This window comes from Corvus moneduloides, chromosome 7, assembly GCF_009650955.1.
Source record: "Corvus moneduloides isolate bCorMon1 chromosome 7, bCorMon1.pri, whole genome shotgun sequence".
Classification (NCBI taxonomy): Eukaryota; Metazoa; Chordata; class Aves; order Passeriformes; family Corvidae; genus Corvus; species Corvus moneduloides.
The window spans coordinates 30392793-30412597 of record NC_045482.1 but is presented as its reverse complement, the minus strand read 5'-3'; the positions used below and the strand labels follow the sequence as shown (position 1 = coordinate 30412597).

The window sequence follows — 19805 nt, the reverse complement described above, 5'->3', positions numbered from 1 at the left end:
AATTGGAAAGGAAAGGCTTGTGCATTGAGATAAGAACAGTTTATTTAATTGAAACAAAATGAGATACACTATTACTAATAATTATAATGAAAAAGAGAGAGAGACGGGGTAATAAAACCCACAAGAAACAAGTGATGCACAGTCCAGTTGTTCACTACCTGCTGAGCGATGCTCAGCCTGTCACTGAGCAGCAATCCTCCCCCTCAGCTGACTCCCCCCAGTTTCTGTACTGAGCAGGATGCTCTGTGGTATGGAACATCCCTTTGGCCACTTTGGGTCACCTGTCCTGGCCATGCTCCTTCCCGCCTTCCTGTGCATCTGCCTGCTTGCAGAGCATGGGAAGCTGAAAAGTGCTCAGCTTGGGGTAAACGCTCCTCAGCAACAACTAAACCATCAGCGTGTTGTCAACATTGTTCTCACACTGAGTCCACAACACAACCAGCTACCAAGAGGAAAATACTTCTGTCCCAGACCAAGACAGCTGTGACGATCAAATCATCTCAGCCACTTTTGGTCTCTCTGTCCCAGCAGGCCAGTTCACTGATGTCAGACCCCCATCGGGTAACTAACTCACTGGCTCCCATTTTGTCTGTGCCAAAGTTTGCAGGCTGAATTGTGGAGCAGAGTCCTGGTGATTGTTACAGAAATCTCCTGAAGCCTTTATCCTATGACCAGCTGTACAGACTGTTACTTTCTAATCTTAGCTGTACAGTTTAGGATTAAATGTACTCAATTTGCAATCACAGTCAGGGATTTTTTGAGGGTTACAGCAGGGGAGGAGACCCTGGGCTGGTTGTGGGGAGAACAGTGCATTAGGAAGTAACAGATAAATCAGTCGCCCACCAAGAAACAAAGGCATCTCCATGGGTCACTCAGCAGAGTGATGACACGTAGATCCTGATGATGCATGTCAATTTTTAATGACATTTGGTTATTTATCCATTTCCTGAATGGATGTTCAGTGAAGTTAGGGGAAAAAACTTCATGTATCGGCTATTTTAGTGTCCCATATTTGGCCATAAGGGTAAAATATACAGCATCAAATAGCTGAAAACAGCTTTACAAGGGAAAGTCCTGAGCACTTAGCTAGCTGACAAGTTGGTCTGAAGTAAGCACTCATTGCAACCTTCTACGGTTGTGGAAGCATCTCTGACAAAGAATGATAAAAATAGTAATTTTACTTTGCATCATGACTTCATTTCAAAGGCTAAGGCAGGGAGAGCAAGTGTTAGCCAGTGGTTAACCATTATAAGCTCAGGGGCTGAAAAACACTGTGACAGCCGGTTCTTGTGCGACTCTGCGTAGGCACAATAGGCTGTGCAGCCCGGGCGCGCTCCGAGGGCGGTGAGAGGCGTGTCCTGCCCCCGTGAGAAGGCGCGGCGGGGACCGGGGCCCCTGGCCGCCCCGATGGGCCCGGAGGAGGAGGCGTGTTCCCGGCACTGGGCGGAGCCCCAGGCGCCTCAGGTTTCCCCGTCAAGAAGTGAAACCGAAAGCGGCGGGGAGAGGAGCCGTCGGGGCAGCCATGGAGGGGCAGCGTCCGTGCGCCTTCCCGCTGCTGGTGCGAGGGGACTGGGGCCCCGCCGAGCCGCCGCCTGCGCTCAGGAAGAAGCTGCTCTGCTACTTCCAGAGCCAGAAGCGCTCGGGCGGCGGCGAGTGCGAGCTGCGGGCCGGCACCGGGATCGGGACTGGGCACATCCTCGTCTGCTTCGCCCGCCCCGAGGGTGAGCGGCCGGGCCGGGGCGGGGGGCGCTGATGGCGATGCCCGCGGCTCCGACGGCCGGGGTCGGCCGCATCCCCCTGACTGGTGCCTGTTCTGTTGGCAGTGAGGCAGCGGGTGCTGCGCAGGCCGGTCCATGAGCTGGTGTGGGGGCCCGGAGGGCAGCTGTCGCTGCAGGTCACCGCGCTGCCCGCGGACAACGACCCCGCGCAGGTGAGGCGGCCGCAGGTGAGCGGGCGCGGGGCGGGCTGGGCAGGGACGGCGGGTGACCGCTCTCCTCTCGTTCCCTTGCAGGACGCGGGACCGGCCGGCGGGGCCGAGGCGCCAGGTAGGAGCTGCGACAGGCGGGGCTCCGGGGCTGGAGGGGCACTGGCCCGGGGAGCCCGGGCGGAGGAGCGGGGATGGGGAAGGAGGCGGAGACCCCTGCGTGGCCGGGCCATGCGAATGGCGCTCTAGCGCTTTGATTCTCCTCCCCAGCGCCCCCCTTCATTTCCCAAATCCCAAACACGATGGAATTCCTAAGGTGCTGCCCCCGAGCCACTTCTCAGGCACTGCACAGACCGACCGCGGTATCACGGCTAATACACACATACACTGCACAATCAATGCACGCACAGCTACTCAATACACTTCTGGCTAATACACACACATAGGACTAATCAATACACATACATGGCCAATGCACAGCTAATCAATACATGACTATCCGTATACACAGAAGTAATCCATACACACAGGGCTAATACAAAGACCGCTGAGCTCTGCTTTCAAAGTACCTGCTTGTGCGTAGCAGGATGATTGCACAGGTGAGGGCTGAGGGCACAGGCTGGAAAAGTAGTTTGGTCAATCTTTCCACTATCTTTTGTTTTCTAATGTAGCTGCATTTCCTCTTGTTCTAAACGAGGAAGTTGAGCAGTCATGCTGAGCCAAACACATCATGACAGAGGCTCTTCCAGAGGTCACAGTTTTCAAAGACACTTCCCTCCCAAGGGCGGATGTCCTCAGCACTTCTCATGTTCAATTTTTTTGTTGGGTTTTTTTTTTTTTTGGTTTTTTGTTTTTGTGTGAGGAAAGTGCTGTAGTCCATGGCAGGACCTGCTCACGGTGGTTCATGCAGCATGACTGTGTGCTAACATTATGCCCAAGACTTCTTGAACTCAGAGTGTTTCTGTAACCCAATTCACCATATGGTTTAAAAAGAGGAGTCTGTGAAAGTCTGTGATTCTGACAGTGTCAAATGAAACTTAATTCAGGCTTTGTTAGCTCCTGGGTGTACATGAATGTGTCTGTTTTCTTCTTGAAGTACCCAGCAACTGAGAAATCATTGTCATTTATCTCTAGTTAATGAACCCCAGGTGTCTCTTCCCATCTGCCAGAATAAGGAAACTCCGGTGTGTACTCAGCAGGAGAAGACAGGTGAGTGAGTCACCCAGTGGTGACCATTGTATTCTTGTTCCTTTGGTTTTCTGGACTTTCTTGCTGCAGTAGTGCCCTTCTCACCCTCGGGGCTTGTGTTGTTTGTGTAATGTAGTGTAGGAATTGTTATCCCAGGCTAAAAGAAATAAATGTATTTTTTCCTTTCTATGAGTCCCTTTAGAGCCTGCACTTCACTGGCTGCCTCAGGTAGGTCAGTTCCTTAGGGAACAGCAGTGGATGCTGGCCTTTGTTCTGGCTAAGGCTGTCCCTACCCAGACCTTCCCAGCTGCTGCCAGCCTTGCTGGGGCGACCTGTGCTGGAACATTGGGAGCTGTGTACCCCAGGTACACCTGAGCAGCCGTGGCAGCCAGCAGGTATAGACCCCAGGTGACCCACAGCAATGTCTGGAACTGTGAATGGAGAGCATGTGCAGGCAGAAGAGCACTGGTTCCCCTCATTGTGGGTTTGTGAAGAAGCTTTTGTGTCTTTTACTTCTGCTGTCCTTGCCTGGTGATGATCTGAAGTGTTTTCTCCTCACATGTTGATAGACAACTCCCACTAGTGATAGCTTAACTTGTTTGGGATTCTTACCCTATTCTTTCCCTGACCTTAAGTGTGATCTGAACAATAATTGGCATGAAAGCTTTGAAGATGAGAAGCTTGGTTTTTTTCTTAACTTTTGCCTAAGGCATTAGGGTATGATCTTTTATTTCAGAATCATGTGAGAAACTGGAAGCAGAGAAAGCAACCTCTAGGAATTCTGTTGTAGTAGTAACCACTGCCTTCGGGGAGGAAATAGAAGATGAGATTGTGGAAATGTACTTTGAAAATAAAAGGAAGTCTGGTGGGGGGACCATTGAGTCCTTTGTCAAAAAGGATCAGCAAGTGATCATCACCTTTCAGGATGAGCAAGGTATGATTGTATGTTATGGGTGTTACACTGCTTAAGCTGCCTTTTAAAAATAGGCCTTTGCTGGTGCAGGATCTCTTTATGGGTATTGCTCCAAGCAGAAGTAATGTACTATTGCTATTATTTAACATGCTGCTCTGCTGTGACAGTTCTGTTTTTCTGTGGGACTAGATGCCCAAGAAGTTTTGAAAAGAAAGCATCACTTGAATAAAATTGATCTGGTTGTGAAACCATGGCAAGTGAAGACTTCCTGGGAGTCATGCCAAGTGGAGAACTCTGAAGGATCCCTGCTTCCCACCGCAGTTGTGCTGGAAAATGTGAAGGAGACAACAAAAGATTGCATGTTAATTATGCTGGTAGAGAATATCAGTGGCTTGTCAGAGAATGATGGTGACTTCAGTGTGGAAATGATACCTGAGTTATGTGCTGCTGTAGTTACTTTTACTGGAGATACTGGTAAGGAGGAGTCAGAGTTGAAGCTCTTTCTTATTAGCTACATGTTTGCATGCATGTGTGTGAGATTAAGCTGGGAGTATTTTCTTTCATATTTTTAAGGTTTGATCTGATACTGTGTCCTTTTAAAGGAGGATTTACTCTGCTAAAGTTAATGCCATAACCTTTATCTGTGAGGTGTAGAGGCCAATGCAAGTCAGAAAGAAAGCTAGCTCTGGTTTGGATAGTTAACACAACAGGTAGGACTAAAACCAAACTATAACTTAAAACAAGCAATGAAGGATGTACTTGGTCTGAGAACAGATTGATGGTAAAAGCTGTCCTTGCCTAAAGCTGTCCTTCTGAGAAGATGTAGGTTTTTCTGCCTTAGAAATGATTTGTCTCTCACATCATGCTCCAGTCCTAAATTTTTGGGGTAGCCTTCGGGAAATAAGTAGATCTTTTAAGAAACTTAATTGTTTTTCCTTGATAGATAGAAAAGTGATTTGACTGTCTTTCATTGTGAGGATAACAGGGGGGAAGTAGCCAAAATGAGAATGTATTTATCATAAAACAGAGAGAGAATTTGAACTGTTAACTTGGGTCTTACTAGTTGTACTAGTACAAAGCCATAGCCCAAATATGAACCTGATCTTGTTTTCTGCTGAGGTTAAAGAGACCTGGTGGTAGTCAGTAGGAAAACTAGTGGCAAATTCTGGCTGTCGTCATTGTAGTCAACAAATGAGGGGAATACTAAGGGACAGATACTGAGTATGTGGAAAGAAATAGCTTTGTGGGCACCTCTGAGCTTATTTTATAGTCCAGTGCTTTGATCAGTGCACACAGTGATAGTCTGCTAAGATCATGGTAGAAAAGCAAGCTCCGAGTTTTATCTTTTCTTTTTCTCCTCCTTTCTCTTTGTAGATGCAGAGGAATTTGTTCAAATGCTTAATCAAAACCACAGAGCAAGGAAACAACACATTACTGCACGGTGCCTTGAGCAAACAAGAAGTGTTAGGGCTGAAAATATACCACCCAACACACCCAGTGACTATATAACTGTCTACTTTGAAAATAAGAAGTACGGAGGTGCACAAGTGGTGGATGTTCAACAGCTGCCTGATGAAGATGCAGCTATCATTACATTTGGTGACCAAAAAGGTAATGCAGAAATGCAGAGCCCTTATTTCTTTGAGAACCTCTCATTTAAAGACCAAAATGTGGATTTTCTAGAGAAATGCCTCCTTTGCCTTTGTAAAACGGCAGATCTGGTGTTTTGCCTTTGTAAAACGGCAGATATGGTGTTTTGTTTTGTTTGTTAACTGGAGTGCAAGCTTCAGTTTTGGACCAGCTGGGCATAGGGCATAGAATTCTTTCATTTTCTGAACAGTTTATTTCACCCAGGCCTTGGTCCTTACAGAGTTCAGGTTGCAGTTTGAGTTCTGTGGAGAATGCACAGCCCTACAGGCACAGGGGACTTCCCCCCCACCTGCCACCTTGGCCACCAGCTGCCCATGGCAACATGTGCTGTCTGGCTCATCTCAGGACAGTTTCTTGGACAGCTCTTTGGCTGGAGAGGAAGTGCTGTGGGTTGTCCAGTCAGTGGCAGGAAGATGACTGACTGTGGAAGGTGTAGGACAAGGGAGAAGCTGGAGGCATTGCTGTGAAGGGGAAAGATGAAGGGAAGTTGAAGGAAAGAGATGGTCTTTTGGGGGGAAACAGAGCAGCTGTGGTTTGAATGGCTGAGTAATAGCCCAAACAACTGTGGAGCTGGGCACTACAAGTACAGCCTATAAGAGAAGTGGAGGCAGAGACTGTGCACACCTCCTCCCAGAGGTGGATGCTATTGTGCTTGACTGTCTCTCTTCAGCTTATTTTCTGGCATTTAAAATAAGTAATTCTTCAAAAATTTGGAGTTATTTCTATGTGGGAAGGGGAGGAAATTAATCTAAAAATGTTCTTAAAAATAACAAACATTATTATATAGAAAATACAGTTTTAAAAACCCCAAACAATGGAAAAAAACCAAAACAAAATGTAAGATCTTAAGTGCTGACATTAATAATTTGGGGGGTTGTTTGTTTGTTTTAGATGTAACAAATATCCTGGCAAAGAAGCATTCACTCAACAAAACACCAATCTCTGTCTATCCTTACTACACCTCGCTGGAAACAGCTCTATATGGAAAGGAAGGGCCACAGATAAAGAAGCCAGATCCAGTTACATTGCCTCTGGATCCCTATATCTGGAATTATTTGCAAGGAAATAGTACCTTAATTGAGGCAATAGATCATGAAATGGCAAAGTATAATTGTGTGCCCATGTGGCCTGAACCCCTCTGTGCAGACCCAAAAGTTACTTTGCATCCTTCAGCTATTTTTTCTGAGCAGAAGAGGTCAGTATTTCGATTGGTCAAGGCATGGAAAGAAAAAGTTTCCACAGCATTTTCTCACAGCATATCAAAATACGAAGCAATTCAATGTCAAGTAAGCGCAGAGGTGTGGGAAGCCATTAGAAACAGTTTTCCCCATGATAAAGTTCTGATGATCCCACATATTTCCGATGATTTACATGTTCTAGTCGGTGAAAAAGAAGTTGTGAAGAAGGTTGAACAAGAACTGAAGCTGCTGATCAAAAAGACCACCAGAGAAATTGAAAGAGAAAAGCAAAGAACTGAACTGCAAGTAAAGAGAGTGAATCCAGGGGAATATGGAATTTTACAGAGTACTGGTCTTGAAGAAAAGTTCTGTACAGAGTTCCCCGGCCTGCAAATAACTTATGATCATTTGCAGAAGGTTATTAACCTATCTGGAGTGCCTGAGGAAGTTTATAAAGTAAAAGGGGAAATACTCGATCATGTACACAAAATGGTAAAGAAAACAATTAATGTCCACCCTTGCATTTTTCAGTTTTTAGAGAATACTGATAATGAAACGCTGTTTCAGAGCCTGTTTATGTCAAAACAAATTAGTGCCTTTTATGAGCTTGGCATGGGAGATATCATCCTGAAAGGGAGTGCTCCTGAAGATCTCCTCAAAGCAGAGGAAGAAATAAAGAAGAAACTGGATTACAAAAGCATTGATTTGGAGGATGAGTCAGTCCTCCAGAAGGAGGAATGGTACATGCTAACCAAGGAAAACTGCTCTAATGAAGCTGTCACAGTCACTCAGGCAGAGAGTCAGGTCATGATTGCTGGTTTCACTCAAGCAGTAGCAAAAGCCTTTGAGGAACTTTCCAAATTTATAGATGAAAACACACAGGTGGAAAGGGTCATTGGAGGAAAGCCCATTGCAGTCCTAAAGTTTTTTGAGAAAGAGAAGGCCAGTGATTGGGCTGGCTTACAAGAAAAAGGTGTGAAAGTTGACTTCAGCCCTCAGAAAAACGGTGAGGTTATATCCTTGAGTGGACCAAAGACAGTGGTGCTGGAGGGAGTCAGCTTAGTTGAGCGAATTCTGTCTGGCCTGCATTTTAAGCGTGTGGTAATTGACTCACCAGGAGCTAAGGCATATATAAAAGAGGAAGAACACCTTTTGGCTGCACATGCAAAACAAGTGTTCAAGTGTTTAGTCCTACTGGAAGAGCAGCTGGGAGAACAGAAAGAACACAGTAACAGAGGCAAGCCCTATATGCAGGTGACCATGGATGAGACTGTGATAGCGCTTTATGAAGCTGACTTGTGCAATTACCCTGTTGATGTTGTGGTGAATGCATCTAATGAAAACCTAAAACACATCGGTGGCCTTGCTGATGCGCTGTCAAGAGCGGCTGGCCCAGCACTGCAGGAGGAGTGCGATGAGCTGGTGAGGAAGCACGGGAATTTGCAGCCCGGCTGCGCAGTGATCACGGGCGCCGGGAAACTGCCCTGCAAGAACGTCATTCACGCTGTTGGGCCCAGGTGGAGCAATGAGGAATCACAAAAGTGCACGTGGTTGTTAAAAAAGACAGTGAAAAAATGTCTACAACTAGCTGAAATATACAATCATTGTTCCATAGCTCTGCCTGCTATAAGCGGAGGGATCTTTGGCTTCCCGCTGGAACTGTGTACTTATTCAATTGTATCCTCCGTCAAGGAGACCTTGGAAGAATCCAGGGGCACCTGCAGCTTGAAGGAGGTTCATCTTGTGGCTTTTGCACAGGATAACATTCAGGCTTTCAGCAAGGCGTTTAGAAAAGTGTTTCCAGATTTTTCACCTTCCCACATGTCACTGCATCAGGCCAGTACAGCTCCTCAACCTAAGAAGAGGAAAATTTCTCAGTATATCAAGAACTTCCCATTCATAACAACTGAGGAAGGCCTTAACATTGTGGTGCAAACAGGAAGTGTTGAAGATGCTACAGTAAGTGTTCTAAATTATCATCTGTTGAAATTCCAAGTGGGTTCTTTAGTGTCTTTTTTTTAAAACTAACAAACACAAAACCAATAAACAACCAGCTGTAGACCATAGTCTGTAACTGGCAATGTTACATGTTTACATGTTACTGAAATCGGTTATCACTGCTGGTAGCAAGAATTGCTATTACTGTCTTACATGGGGGGTACAGATGGCTATGCATCACTGCATTTTGTCATCTACTGATGTAGAGGCATGCAGATTACAGAATCACAGGCAGGTTAAGGTTGGAGGTCATCTAGTCCAACCTCCCTGTACAAGTAGGGTTCCCTAGTGAGCAGGTTGTGTGTCCAGATAGCTTTTGAATATTTCCAGAGATCCCTGTGGTACGTGGTACATAACAGTTTAGCAGAAGCGATGGCGGTCAGCAGGAATTGTTCTGGGCTCCAAACCCTCCTGACCCTTCTTTGCTGGGCAGGAACCATCTTCAGGCAGCCTTGATCTTTTCAGAAATCTTGATTCTGGGAGGGTGGTACTAGTGCAAAAGCAAAAGAGGGTGCTCAATGTTGGTTAAAGCAAGTGCCTTGCTGTGGGAGAGTAGCTGGTGCTTCCAGGTGCTCTCAAGGTAGCACTGACACAAACATCTGAGGCCAGGCCCACAGCCAGGCATGTTCTCCCTGCATGTGTGGGATATTGGTCTTTGTTATGTCACTGGCGAACACTGGCGTGAAACATGCAGCTGGTACTGCACTTCCTGTGGAGAACCAGTGGCACTAATTGACTTCCAGTTGCCTCCTGCACTGAATTTCTCTTAGCTGGCTGATAGATACTTTAGTGCAATTGCCAATACTGGAAGCAACTCCATCCAGGACCCTTCCCATATTGGCCTGCAAAATCTCTGAGGAGTGGATGCCTCCCACAGCTTGTGCATGCAGCTCCTCCAGTTGGCCAGGGCAGAATATATGTTATGTGTATAGGGGCCCTTCCTGAGGAGCTAAATATAGGGCTTGACACAATGTTCAGTGCCCTTTGTATTTCTCTCATTCCTAAGTTACTGCTTTTCTCACTTCTTTCTCCTTAGATTACCCCCAGTCTTGTTTGTCTTTAACATCTTCTTGTCCCCCTAAACCAGCCATGCATGGAGGCCCTGCCTACCTCAGTGAACTCAGATTTTGGTCTGCAAGCCTCTCTTTGAGAACAAACGTGCATAAATGTTTTTCAAATGGAGGTAGAATGCATAAACCAGGAATGCAGAATTGTTACATTTCTCCCATTGGGCTGAAATAAATTTCATTGTTAACTCAGTTTTGTGTTTCTTTGGGCAGGCTTATGATATTAGAATTGAGCATAATTTCTGGTTTATTCCAAAACTTTGTTGTCTCTGGTTGCTGTCCCAAAAATTTACCTTGTAAACCATCAGGCAGGCTGTATTTGATTATCCAATGCAAAATTTAAATTTGATACTTACAAGCTAGAGTTTTTGCTTGTGTGTTTTTCAGACATCCATTGTCGTCGTCAGTGTTGGCAAAGATCTCCAGCTTGATAAAGGGCCACTTGGTAGAGCTTTGCTAAGCAAGGCAGGGCCAATGCTTCAGACAGGCTTGAAAAAAGAAGGCGGAGGAAGAACACCTGATGAAGGATCTGTGTTGAAAACAAAAGGTTACAGTCTAGCTTGCAGTGTTGTGCTTCATGCTGTCGTACCTATGTGGTCCCAGAAAGACACACCTTCAAAGGTATAAGGGTTTTTATTTGCCTGACTTTGTCTGGGATTTATAGTGTGTTTAATGCCACTTTTCCTTTGAAATGGGGGACAGTGTCATAGAAGATTGAGAGAGTTTGACTCGTTCTTTTTACCTGTGGAGCTGATCCCTTGTTGGCTAATAAATTCCTTGTGAATTCCATGTGTATGGAATGAATTGTATTTTAATACCAAGAGACAGCTAAAAGGGGAAGTGTTACATTGCACATATCGGGAAAAAAATTACCTCCAGTAACTGAAAAAATAATTGTGCTTTACAGGTCTTGGGTGACATAATCACAAAATGCCTGGAGATTGCTGAAGAACTGTCTTTGAAATCAATTACTTTCCCAGCAATTGGGACAGGGAAATTAGAATTCCCAAGATCTGTTGTTGCTAAATTATTGTTTGACAAAGTATTTGAATTCAGTAGTAAAAATAGAGTAAATTCTCTTGAAGAAGTTCACTTTCTGTTGCATCCAAAAGACACGGCTAATATTCAGGTGAGTTACTGTGGTTTCCTCTCTCTATTATATGCTGGTTTATTTGGGTCTCTCTCATGATACTTGGCTAGATGATGATCTTCAAAGAATCCACAAGGTGCTTGTTCTTATCCTAAAGAAAAGGTTTGCTGACAGTCTCTCGTCTATACTGACAGTTCTCTTTTTGATTCTACCTCCCACCTATCCAGTACAGTCCTGCTCCCTTCCTATCCTTTTCTGTTCCCTGGGAATAATACAGACGAAAGTGTAATTACTCTTTATCTCATGAGCTCACCTAATTCTTCAGTCTGTAGATCAGACAAGTTTGCTGTAACTCCTGCATCAGTGCCTGTATCCTTGGAAAAAAGGTGTGCTTTTAATGGAATGCTGGTGTCTTTTTAGGAGGAATAAAATTGTGCTAGGTTTGCTGTGCTGGTAAACTTCTGCAGTAGAAACATCAGTATTCTGCATCCCCCTTTCTTCAGCGTTACATTAGCATAAATTTATATCCATGCTCACGTTACTCATTTCACACCCAAAGAGAGCAGTCACACTGTGAATTGATGTCCAGATAAGTGTTTCTGTATTTGTTGCCTTCTGTACTTTGTGCAAGAGCTAATACATTTTGAAAGGCTAAACTTGAAGGCTACTGCCTCAAAGCCGGAGCTATTGTGCATAGAGAATGGTGGCATTACCTGGAAGAGCTGAGTTAGTGTAAACTACTCACTCAGTATAAGGATGCCTTCTGCTGCTGTATCCCTGTGGAATGGTAACTAGAGCTTTGGCTCAGTTATTTGCAGTTCTGCGTGTTGCTCACACTGAATAGCCTTGCTCTATGAGAACAACGTGTCAGGACTGGCCATCAGCATTGGGGCAGATGGCGTGAAGTAATTTGTGTTCAGCTCTTTCTAAATGCTTTTTAGCTTTTCAAACCTTTATTTCTACTGTGTAAAGACTTCTACAGGGGTTGATTGTCATTTCCTTCTCTAGGAATTTTCAGATGAACTTGAAAAGAGGTCTGCAGCTGTTAAAGTGCAGCAGCTTTCTCCAAATGAGGCTAGCCAAAGCACAGGTAAGCTTGTTTCACAGAAGCTGTGTGCCTACTGATTTTTAAAAAAAATTTTAAAGTATTCCAGGGAATGCATTTATTATGGATGTTTTAAGTACTTGTTTGGTGAGCATTCCCAAAATTGAGTGGCTGCTGTAAAGGTAGTATTTTCAGGCTGAGTGTCTGTTATGTCTGAACTAGTGTTAGAGATGCTGAGAAAAAAGTGTATCTGTGATTCCTTATCTGGATAGTGCCCCTATGAATTAGAACAGCAGAAGCTATAAGGTGTCAAAGGTGTAAGCAGGGCTTCTTCTTTATTGCTGCAGCAGTAGATTAAACTGTGAACAAGTCAGTGTCTTCCTCTGCCCTGGGAAGGCAAGTGAGTTCCTGATTATGTGTGTTAAAGTGGCCTCTTTGAAATACTCTTAAGTCTTTTACATGTTCAGATGAATAGCAAAACCAAACAGAAATATCTTTGGTGTTATCCATCTTAATGGAGCTGCAGCCTGTAAAAAAGTGAGTTACATGTTGAAAACTTAATTATGATTTTACAAGTAACACATGGGTAAAAAGTTCCACCTTTTCAAGCAGTAGAGAACCTGCCTGGAAACTATGAGATACAGGAGCAAGGGAGTGAGACTTGGAAAGTTTGCTCTCTCTTACATTAGAGTTTTACAACAGTAAAAAATGTCTCTAAGTAGTGTCTGCATACCAGGTGTGCAGCAAAACACATTTTCCCTGCCATCCTACCATGAACAGAAATGATGAGAATGAGTGCAGGTTGAGTACAGACTCTGTGAGAAGGAATGATTTTCAGTTAGCATGGCAGGCAATCCTTTTTACAGGCTGAGTGTGTAGCCAAACTGTGGTCTCTGTAGGCATTGTACCCATGAAAAGGTCCCTTATCTTTTACATCATCACTCCCTTCTGCTCAGGGTCTGTGTTTCTTTCCCTGCAGATTTTTCTGCCATCTCTTCAACCTCAGCACATAATGTGCTCGAAGTAACAATCGGCTCCATCGTGTTCCAGGTGGCAGAAGGTGATATTACCAAGGAGGAGGCAGATGTCATTGTAAACATAACAAACCAAACCTTCAACCTCAAAATAGGTATTTCAGTTGATATTATGTGTGAAAAAAGTGTGTGTGCTTGGAAGGGCTGGGAAAGAAGAGGAGGAAGTACTTCCTTCAATACTTGAAACCTTTTTTTTTTTTTTTGTTTCACAATGTAGTTTCTGTTTTGCTTCTTAGGGTACAAAAGTTCAATTAGGAAGCATCTGAAACTTTATTTATCTCTTGTTAATCTGTGTTACAGGATGGAATGTTTAAGACTGTCTTGAAGAAAGGGAAACTAATAATTTTTTTAATATATATAATCTTTTTATAGAACATCTGTCAGACTAAAGGAGAAGACAAACCTCAATGAGGTTTTGACCTTAGTGAAACTTGCTAGGTACTTTCAACATCAATTTGAATTGAAAAGCATATAAGGCTAAAATTTTGGCTACAGTGTTTTTCATTAATAATCTGTAATGTTATCAGAATTGAGATATTTTAGATGTGATGAGGCATACAATTCTGCCTCAGATAGGATTTTAACAGCAGTTAACAGTGGATTCATGTGCCTCTTCTCATTTAAGGTGTCTCCAGAGCAATTCTGAATGGTGCTGGAAAAGCAGTTGAAGATGAATGTGGTGTACTAGGTATGGTACAACATTTCTGATGTTTCCAAAGGTGTTAATGCACAGCAGGGAATCTCTTGGAATATTTTCTCAGTACTGACTACTGAAGTTCCATCTGTATTACGCACTGTGTTGTGGCAACTAGTTTTTAATCAGTTAATGTGATATATGGAAAACATCTAATGAGGGAAAGAAAAGTAAAATCTTCAAGAGGAGACTGCTTCTAAGAATACATAAAGATCTAAATCTCTTAGTTATTGCATCCTCTTATTCCAATCCAGATTTCTGTGATAAAAACAGAGTCAACATTGAACAGAGCCATGAGCAAGGGGTGATGTTGGCAAAAATGTTAATAGAGAAGCCATCTCTCACTGGAAACAACTGTGTAGTTGCAACTCCTTTTGTTATTTCTTGGTGAGAAGATGTGTGCTGTTGGCCTAACTAGTAACTCACTGCCACATCCTGTGGGTGACTACTTTTCAGTAGCGTGAAGCTGGGTTCCTGCCTCAGAAGAGGCTTTTATTTGTAGGCCAAATTCAGCTAGTGGACAACAACTATAATGAAAGAGGAGCAAAGATGGATGAGTATGTGATTTAAAACCCCAGAAAATAAGGGAAGGGGGAAATATGCAGGTGTGGAGGTCAGCTTGGAAGACCAACCAAAGGAAAAGAATTACATGGAAGAGATGAGAGGTAAACAGGCTTCTCTTGCATAGGCCAAGAAGGTATTTTGGGTTAGGTGGCCTGGAGGTGGATGGCACACGTGTGTGTGTGTGTGAAGACAGAGTGATAGTCTGCATGAAGTTCTCCAAGTTTATAGAGCAAACCTGGCAACTAAAGGCACACACTAAATTTATTTATTTGCCAAACAAGGCAAATATTTCCAAACATAAATTGAGTTCTTGTGCCTTGAAAGTGAAAATTGAGAGAGGGGTTGCTCACTTTATGGAAGAAGACACGAAGCTTATCCTGGGGTATATTTGTCACTATTTATTTTTTCTAATGAGGACTAGTACACATCTGTGTTGGGGATAATTGTTGATTATTTTCTTCTACTTATGTTTCAGCCCAGCAAACTAACAAGAACTATATCATCACCCAGGCAGGAAACCTGCCATGCAAAAAAATCATTCATTTTGTTGCCCAAAATGATATCAAGTTGCTGGTCTCCCAGGTGCTCCAGGAGTGTGAACTACAGCAGTATACCTCTGTTGCCTTCCCAGCAATTGGAACAGGTCTGTGTCTCCCTTTTCTGAAAAGGGTTCAGTGCATGTGATTCTGCATGTGATAAATATGATTTGTCTGGAGAGGTTATTATTTGGTGAAAATACATTTGGAAACTGCAGTCTTTAAAAATGTTATTAGAGGCTTATGAAAGCTAGAAAGCTTCACTCCTTGCAGTGCTCCAGTACATAACGAGCAAGAGTGTTCTAAAGCCAGCACTTCATTGCTGACAGGGATTCAAAGGTAAGTCTGTGCTTCCTGAAGAACCTGCAGCCTCGTATGTGTGAGCAGCTCATCAGAGAATAGCCAGGGACCTAGTTCTCTGTTGCTGAAATTAGTTGATGATGCACCTCTGGCCAGCAGCTGCACAAGTAGGGTTGATACGGATGGAACATGAACCTGTCAGAAAGCCCAGATTGTCCCTTTTTCTTCTCTTGTTATTTTCAGTTAGTTTGGTAGAAATCCCTGGAGTGGGAGAATCCAGAAATGCACCCTATGCATGTGGGAACCTCTTGCATGAATAAAACTAGGCTTGCATTTTGAGCAAGGAATGGACTACTTGGGCCACTGAGCAGCAGGCCTGTGGCCTATTAGTTACCCAAGACATATCATCTCCATCATAACCTGATTGGTTGCCATGCTAACAAAAGGAAACTTCCATTTTTCCCTTCCATTTTCCCCCAACTTTCTTTGCCTGATAAATAGAAACCTTTCCTAATTGCCAGCCTGACGTTATTCTTGAACTGTTTATGATCCAGGTGATTGTGCATGTTCATAGCTGTTCTTTTAAAGATATTTTAATAATTTGTGACAGTTATTAACACTTTTTAGAGCAAAATATCTGCTACTTTTTTCAGGAGAGGCAGGCCGCAATCCAGCTGAGGTAGCTGACAACATGATAGATGCAGTAACTGACTTTGCAAAATGGAATTCTGCTCCGTCTGTGAAAAGTATTAAAGTTGTCATCTTTCAGCCACATCTGATGAGTGTGTTCCATGCAAGCATGCAGAAAAGAGAAAAGTCTGCTGCAACAGTATTCAAATCGTTGATTTCCAAGGCATTTCACATGACTAAATGTAAGTAGATGTCACCTAAGTGCAGTTTATAGTTCAATCCATTTAGCACCAGCTAATAAAGATTAATATTGATTACAATCTTTATGTATTTCAATGTAGCACTCTGGAGCTCTGAGAAACGTCCCCCAAAGAAAAAAACCAAAGTGGTTCTGGAAAAGAAAATTGACCTGGCTGTTGTACAGATTTGTGGTGAAAATAAAAAAGAAGTGGAAGAAGCTGAAAAGTGGCTGAGAGGTGCAATTTCAAAAGAACAATCTCAAACAGAAATTGTAGATGAGTCTATCTCTCATTTCGGTGAAGAAGAGAGTGAAGAACTGGATGACCTAGAAGAGAGATTAAAAATTGTTCTTCATTTGAAGGGTACCTCTATTGAAATTTCAGGGGTTACAAAAGATGTCTGCATGGCTTCTTTAGCTGTTCATAAAATGATCCTCAGGGTAAAAGCTGCTAAAGAGAAAGAGATCCAGGCAAAACTTCTACAAAATTTAATCGAATGGAAATATTTTGCAAAGGGTTCTTATGTGCCCTTCAACAGTCTCACAAATGTGGAGTTGGAAAATGCTTACATGAGAAAGCAGAAAATTATTGAAGTCACCATTGGTGAGCAAACACACACAGTGGATATGGAACGTAAGACTGCTGTGGATGCCCAAGGAACAGAGATATCCATTATACGTGTTGACAAATCTGAAGGTAAGTAAAAGCATCTTGACAGACTGATGTTCCTATGTGAAAACCTGGGTTGTATCCAGTTAGGAGAAGGGAATGATGAGAATATTTAAAATACTGTTAGGAGCTTTGTGCAGGTGCTTTTCTGGAGAATGTAGAAAGGAACCAAATTGGGAAATAAAAGAACCTTGCAGCTATTTAAAATATTTTGAAAGGAGAGTAATGTGTTCTGATGTTCTTAACAGGCTTACTAGCAATAATTTTCTTGTAGCAGTTGTCATTCTGGCTCTCGGCTCACTTCTGTTCTTGAGACATACCCTCTTCCATTTACTACTGGTCCTTTTCAAGGAGATACCTCTTTCTGACTCATCCATAAGCAAGATGTATGGACTTCCAGAAGGATTTATAGCAGGGCATATTTCATTTTAAGCAGGGGATTTGGGTGAATATGATTGATCATGTTTCTTTTGCAGATCAAAAGTCAACGATGCTCCCTCCTACGTGGGACCCTATGGAAAATGAGCAACCCAAAATAGTGGAACTAAAACCAAACTCAAAAGAGTATAAAGACGTGCAGGAAAGGTTTCTGCGGACCTGTCAGTCATTCAAAATTGAAAAGGTAAAAGCAAGTCATCATTTCTGAGCATAAACAACTTGATGGCAAGTGATGATGGTTACTAATAAAACCAGAAAAATAATTCCCCTGAGATTTCTGAAGTTGGACAACTCTTTTTGGCTGTCACTAATCAGTTTAATGTTGCAGTTGAGGTATTTGGAGCAGCTCTTAAGTAGTCGCTTCTTCAGCTCCAGGGGAGAGTGCCCTTCCTTGGAATGGTTTTTGCTGTAGCAGAACACATCTTTTGCCCACATAAGGCACTTGTGCTGTGCAGGCCCAGCAGGCATCTATGGCCTGGAAACCTGCAAATGCCTCCTGTATTGTTTCCCAGGGAGTGTTTGTCTCATGGTTTGGGCTGGGTTCTGCTATCTGCCATGCCAGAGTTTGGAAGGATTTGACTAACATCTGTCATCATCTGGTATATGTGCATTGGAGCTAGGAGAGGAATCTTGGAAGCAGGTTGAATAATTGATAGGCTAACTTTTTTCATCACAGCAACCTACCCACTTTCTTTCTTTCTGTCTTGCTATCAAACTTCACAGATTGAAAGGGTACAGAACCCATATTTTTGGAAGGCCTACCAAATAAAAAAGTGTGAGATGGATAAAAAAAATGGCAGCAGAAAGAATGAGAAGAAGCTGTTCCATGGGACGAGTAAGGAGTCATTAACCTTAATTAACAAACATGGATTTAACCGGAGCTATGCTGGAATGCACGGTAATGTAACTTTCAAAACAACTCTTGTTTTCCTGAATAGGGCTAGGACTGACTTTCCATGCCATCTGTATAATCCTGCCTTGTATGCAAAATTACTTATTTTGTTGTGTCTCCTTATGGCAAATAAAAAGCAGAGTTGTCCAGAGATTCACAGGCTCTGAACATGGCAGATAAAGAATTGCTGCTACTGAAACACTCACAAACGTTTTTTTTTTTTCTGACTACAGCTGCAAATTTTGGAAATGGAACATACTTTGCTGTTAATGCCAGCTATTCTGCCCACGACACCTACTCTAAACCAGATGTGAATGGGAGGAAGTACATGTACTTGGCTCGAGTCCTTGTTGGAGAATATTCTCAGGGGATAAGAGGAGCAATTACTCCAGCAGCAAAAAATGCTGGCAACTCCGTAGATCTGTATGACAGTTCAACTGATAACGTGAGCCAGCCATCCATGTTCATAATTTTTAATGACATTCAAGCTTATCCAGAATACCTTATCACTTTCACTAGATAAGTATTTTGATTGCAGCCACAACTGCATGTCTTTCAGCCTTTATGTAGGATGGAAACACCTGTAAAAAACACACAACAGAAACAATAAAGGGTTGCATCAAATTCATTTCTGTTTCCATTCAAGCAATCTCAGGCAATTTCTGATCCCCCTGAAGCTTGTTTATACTTGGAGCAGCTGAGCATATTAACACTTGAGCACAATATTTTACTGCAAACCTTTCAGATTACATAATGGGCCTTTGTACTGTATCAGCTTTCCCATACAGCCTTAGGACCTTCCTAAGTGCTGGTGGGGAATATGAATGATAATGCAGCCATGGACTATTCAGTGTTGCATTTCTGATGCCTTCTTACACTCTGTAAGTTACAATCTCATATTGTATTATGTTAGAGCAGTTTTCAATAAATGAACCAGTTGTACTTAATGGCTTGTGTTTGTCTAAACCTCTTCAGACATTTAGCATTGGCTTTCAACCAGTGAACTTCACTGGACTTGACATTACAGATACGAATTGACTTGGTTTTAATACAGTAATCCTGCTGCTTTGCAGCACCTCCAACTTTAAAGAGCCCTTGGCTCCTCTGAATGTATTGGGTTTGACTTGGTTGGTTGTATGATTGAGAAAAAAATCTTCCAATGCTTTCTTTACAGAGTTAGGTTACTGTTGAAGTTTTACCGTGGGTTGGTGTGTCCATGTGAGCAATAACTACTGCAGGGTAACTGTGGCCAAGGGACACCTTCTCTAGGGAGGGTGGTGTGAAATAACATGAATCTGCAAGTCAAGTATCTCAATAGAGCCATAAACTTCAGGCTATGCATTTGCACCCATCCCATCACTTCCTCTGTGACAGCACTGGAATGCTCCCTTTGGGCTTTTTTGCTTTTTACTGTCTCAGTTTTCTAACCACTGAAAATCGCTGAAATCAAGTGCGTTGAAATCAATTTAACCCAGAGCTGGAAATCAAGATATTGGTATGGGGGACAAAAGTCTTAAGTTTTACTTGTACAATGAATAAACTTATTAAATCCCCATAACAAATACCTGTGGCCAGTGGTTTATCAGCGTGCCAGAAGCCAGAGGAGATGGCTCCAGGTGCTTCACTGCAGCTGATGGATCACTGGTACCAGTCTGACCATTCTCCCCAGGAGCCAGTACTGCATCAGGTCTCAGCTTCCCCAGTACCACAAGAAGCTGCAGAGGACACCAAGGTGTTTTTTCACCAGTGCTTGCAT

General features: G+C 43.1%; 1 protein-coding gene and 1 long non-coding RNA gene across 2 annotated transcripts in view; one reads left to right on the top strand and one right to left on the bottom strand.

Annotated features, from left to right (window-relative positions):
* The first annotated feature begins 1484 nt into the window (after window positions 1-1484).
* On the top strand, window positions 1485-18996 carry LOC116446329 (protein mono-ADP-ribosyltransferase PARP14-like). The gene is made up of 19 exons (XM_032113940.1): window positions 1485-1721; window positions 1824-1930; window positions 2012-2045; window positions 3059-3133; window positions 3849-4046; window positions 4215-4499; window positions 5400-5636; window positions 6567-8812; window positions 10306-10539; window positions 10826-11047; window positions 12017-12098; window positions 13033-13182; window positions 13713-13775; window positions 14821-14988; window positions 15835-16053; window positions 16153-16746; window positions 17196-17341; window positions 17881-18055; window positions 18283-18996. Exons 1-19 carry the CDS (start codon window positions 1523-1525, stop codon window positions 18570-18572), a joined length of 5724 nt encoding a protein of 1907 aa, XP_031969831.1. The 5' UTR covers window positions 1485-1522; the 3' UTR covers window positions 18573-18996.
* Window positions 18507-19805, bottom strand: part of LOC116446337 — a 3923-nt gene continuing 2624 nt past the window's right edge. Inside the window, exons 2-3 of the long non-coding RNA XR_004241143.1 lie at window positions 19615-19764; window positions 18507-18630 (exon numbers count right to left, since the gene is read on the bottom strand). This is a non-coding gene — a long non-coding RNA (uncharacterized LOC116446337). The remainder of the gene's footprint in view (window positions 18631-19614; window positions 19765-19805) is intronic.

Bases quoted from the DNA above. Each gene is read 5' to 3' on its own strand.
- LOC116446329 (XM_032113940.1), top strand. From the start codon at position 1,523: ATGGAGGGGCAGCGTCCGTGCGCCTTCCCGCTGCTGGTGCGAGGGGAC. The intron at 4,500-5,399 runs GTAAGGAGGAGT...TTCTCTTTGTAG, and splicing joins TACTTTTACTGGAGATACTG to ATGCAGAGGAATTTGTTCAA. The intron at 10,540-10,825 runs GTATAAGGGTTT...TGTGCTTTACAG, and splicing joins AGAAAGACACACCTTCAAAG to GTCTTGGGTGACATAATCAC.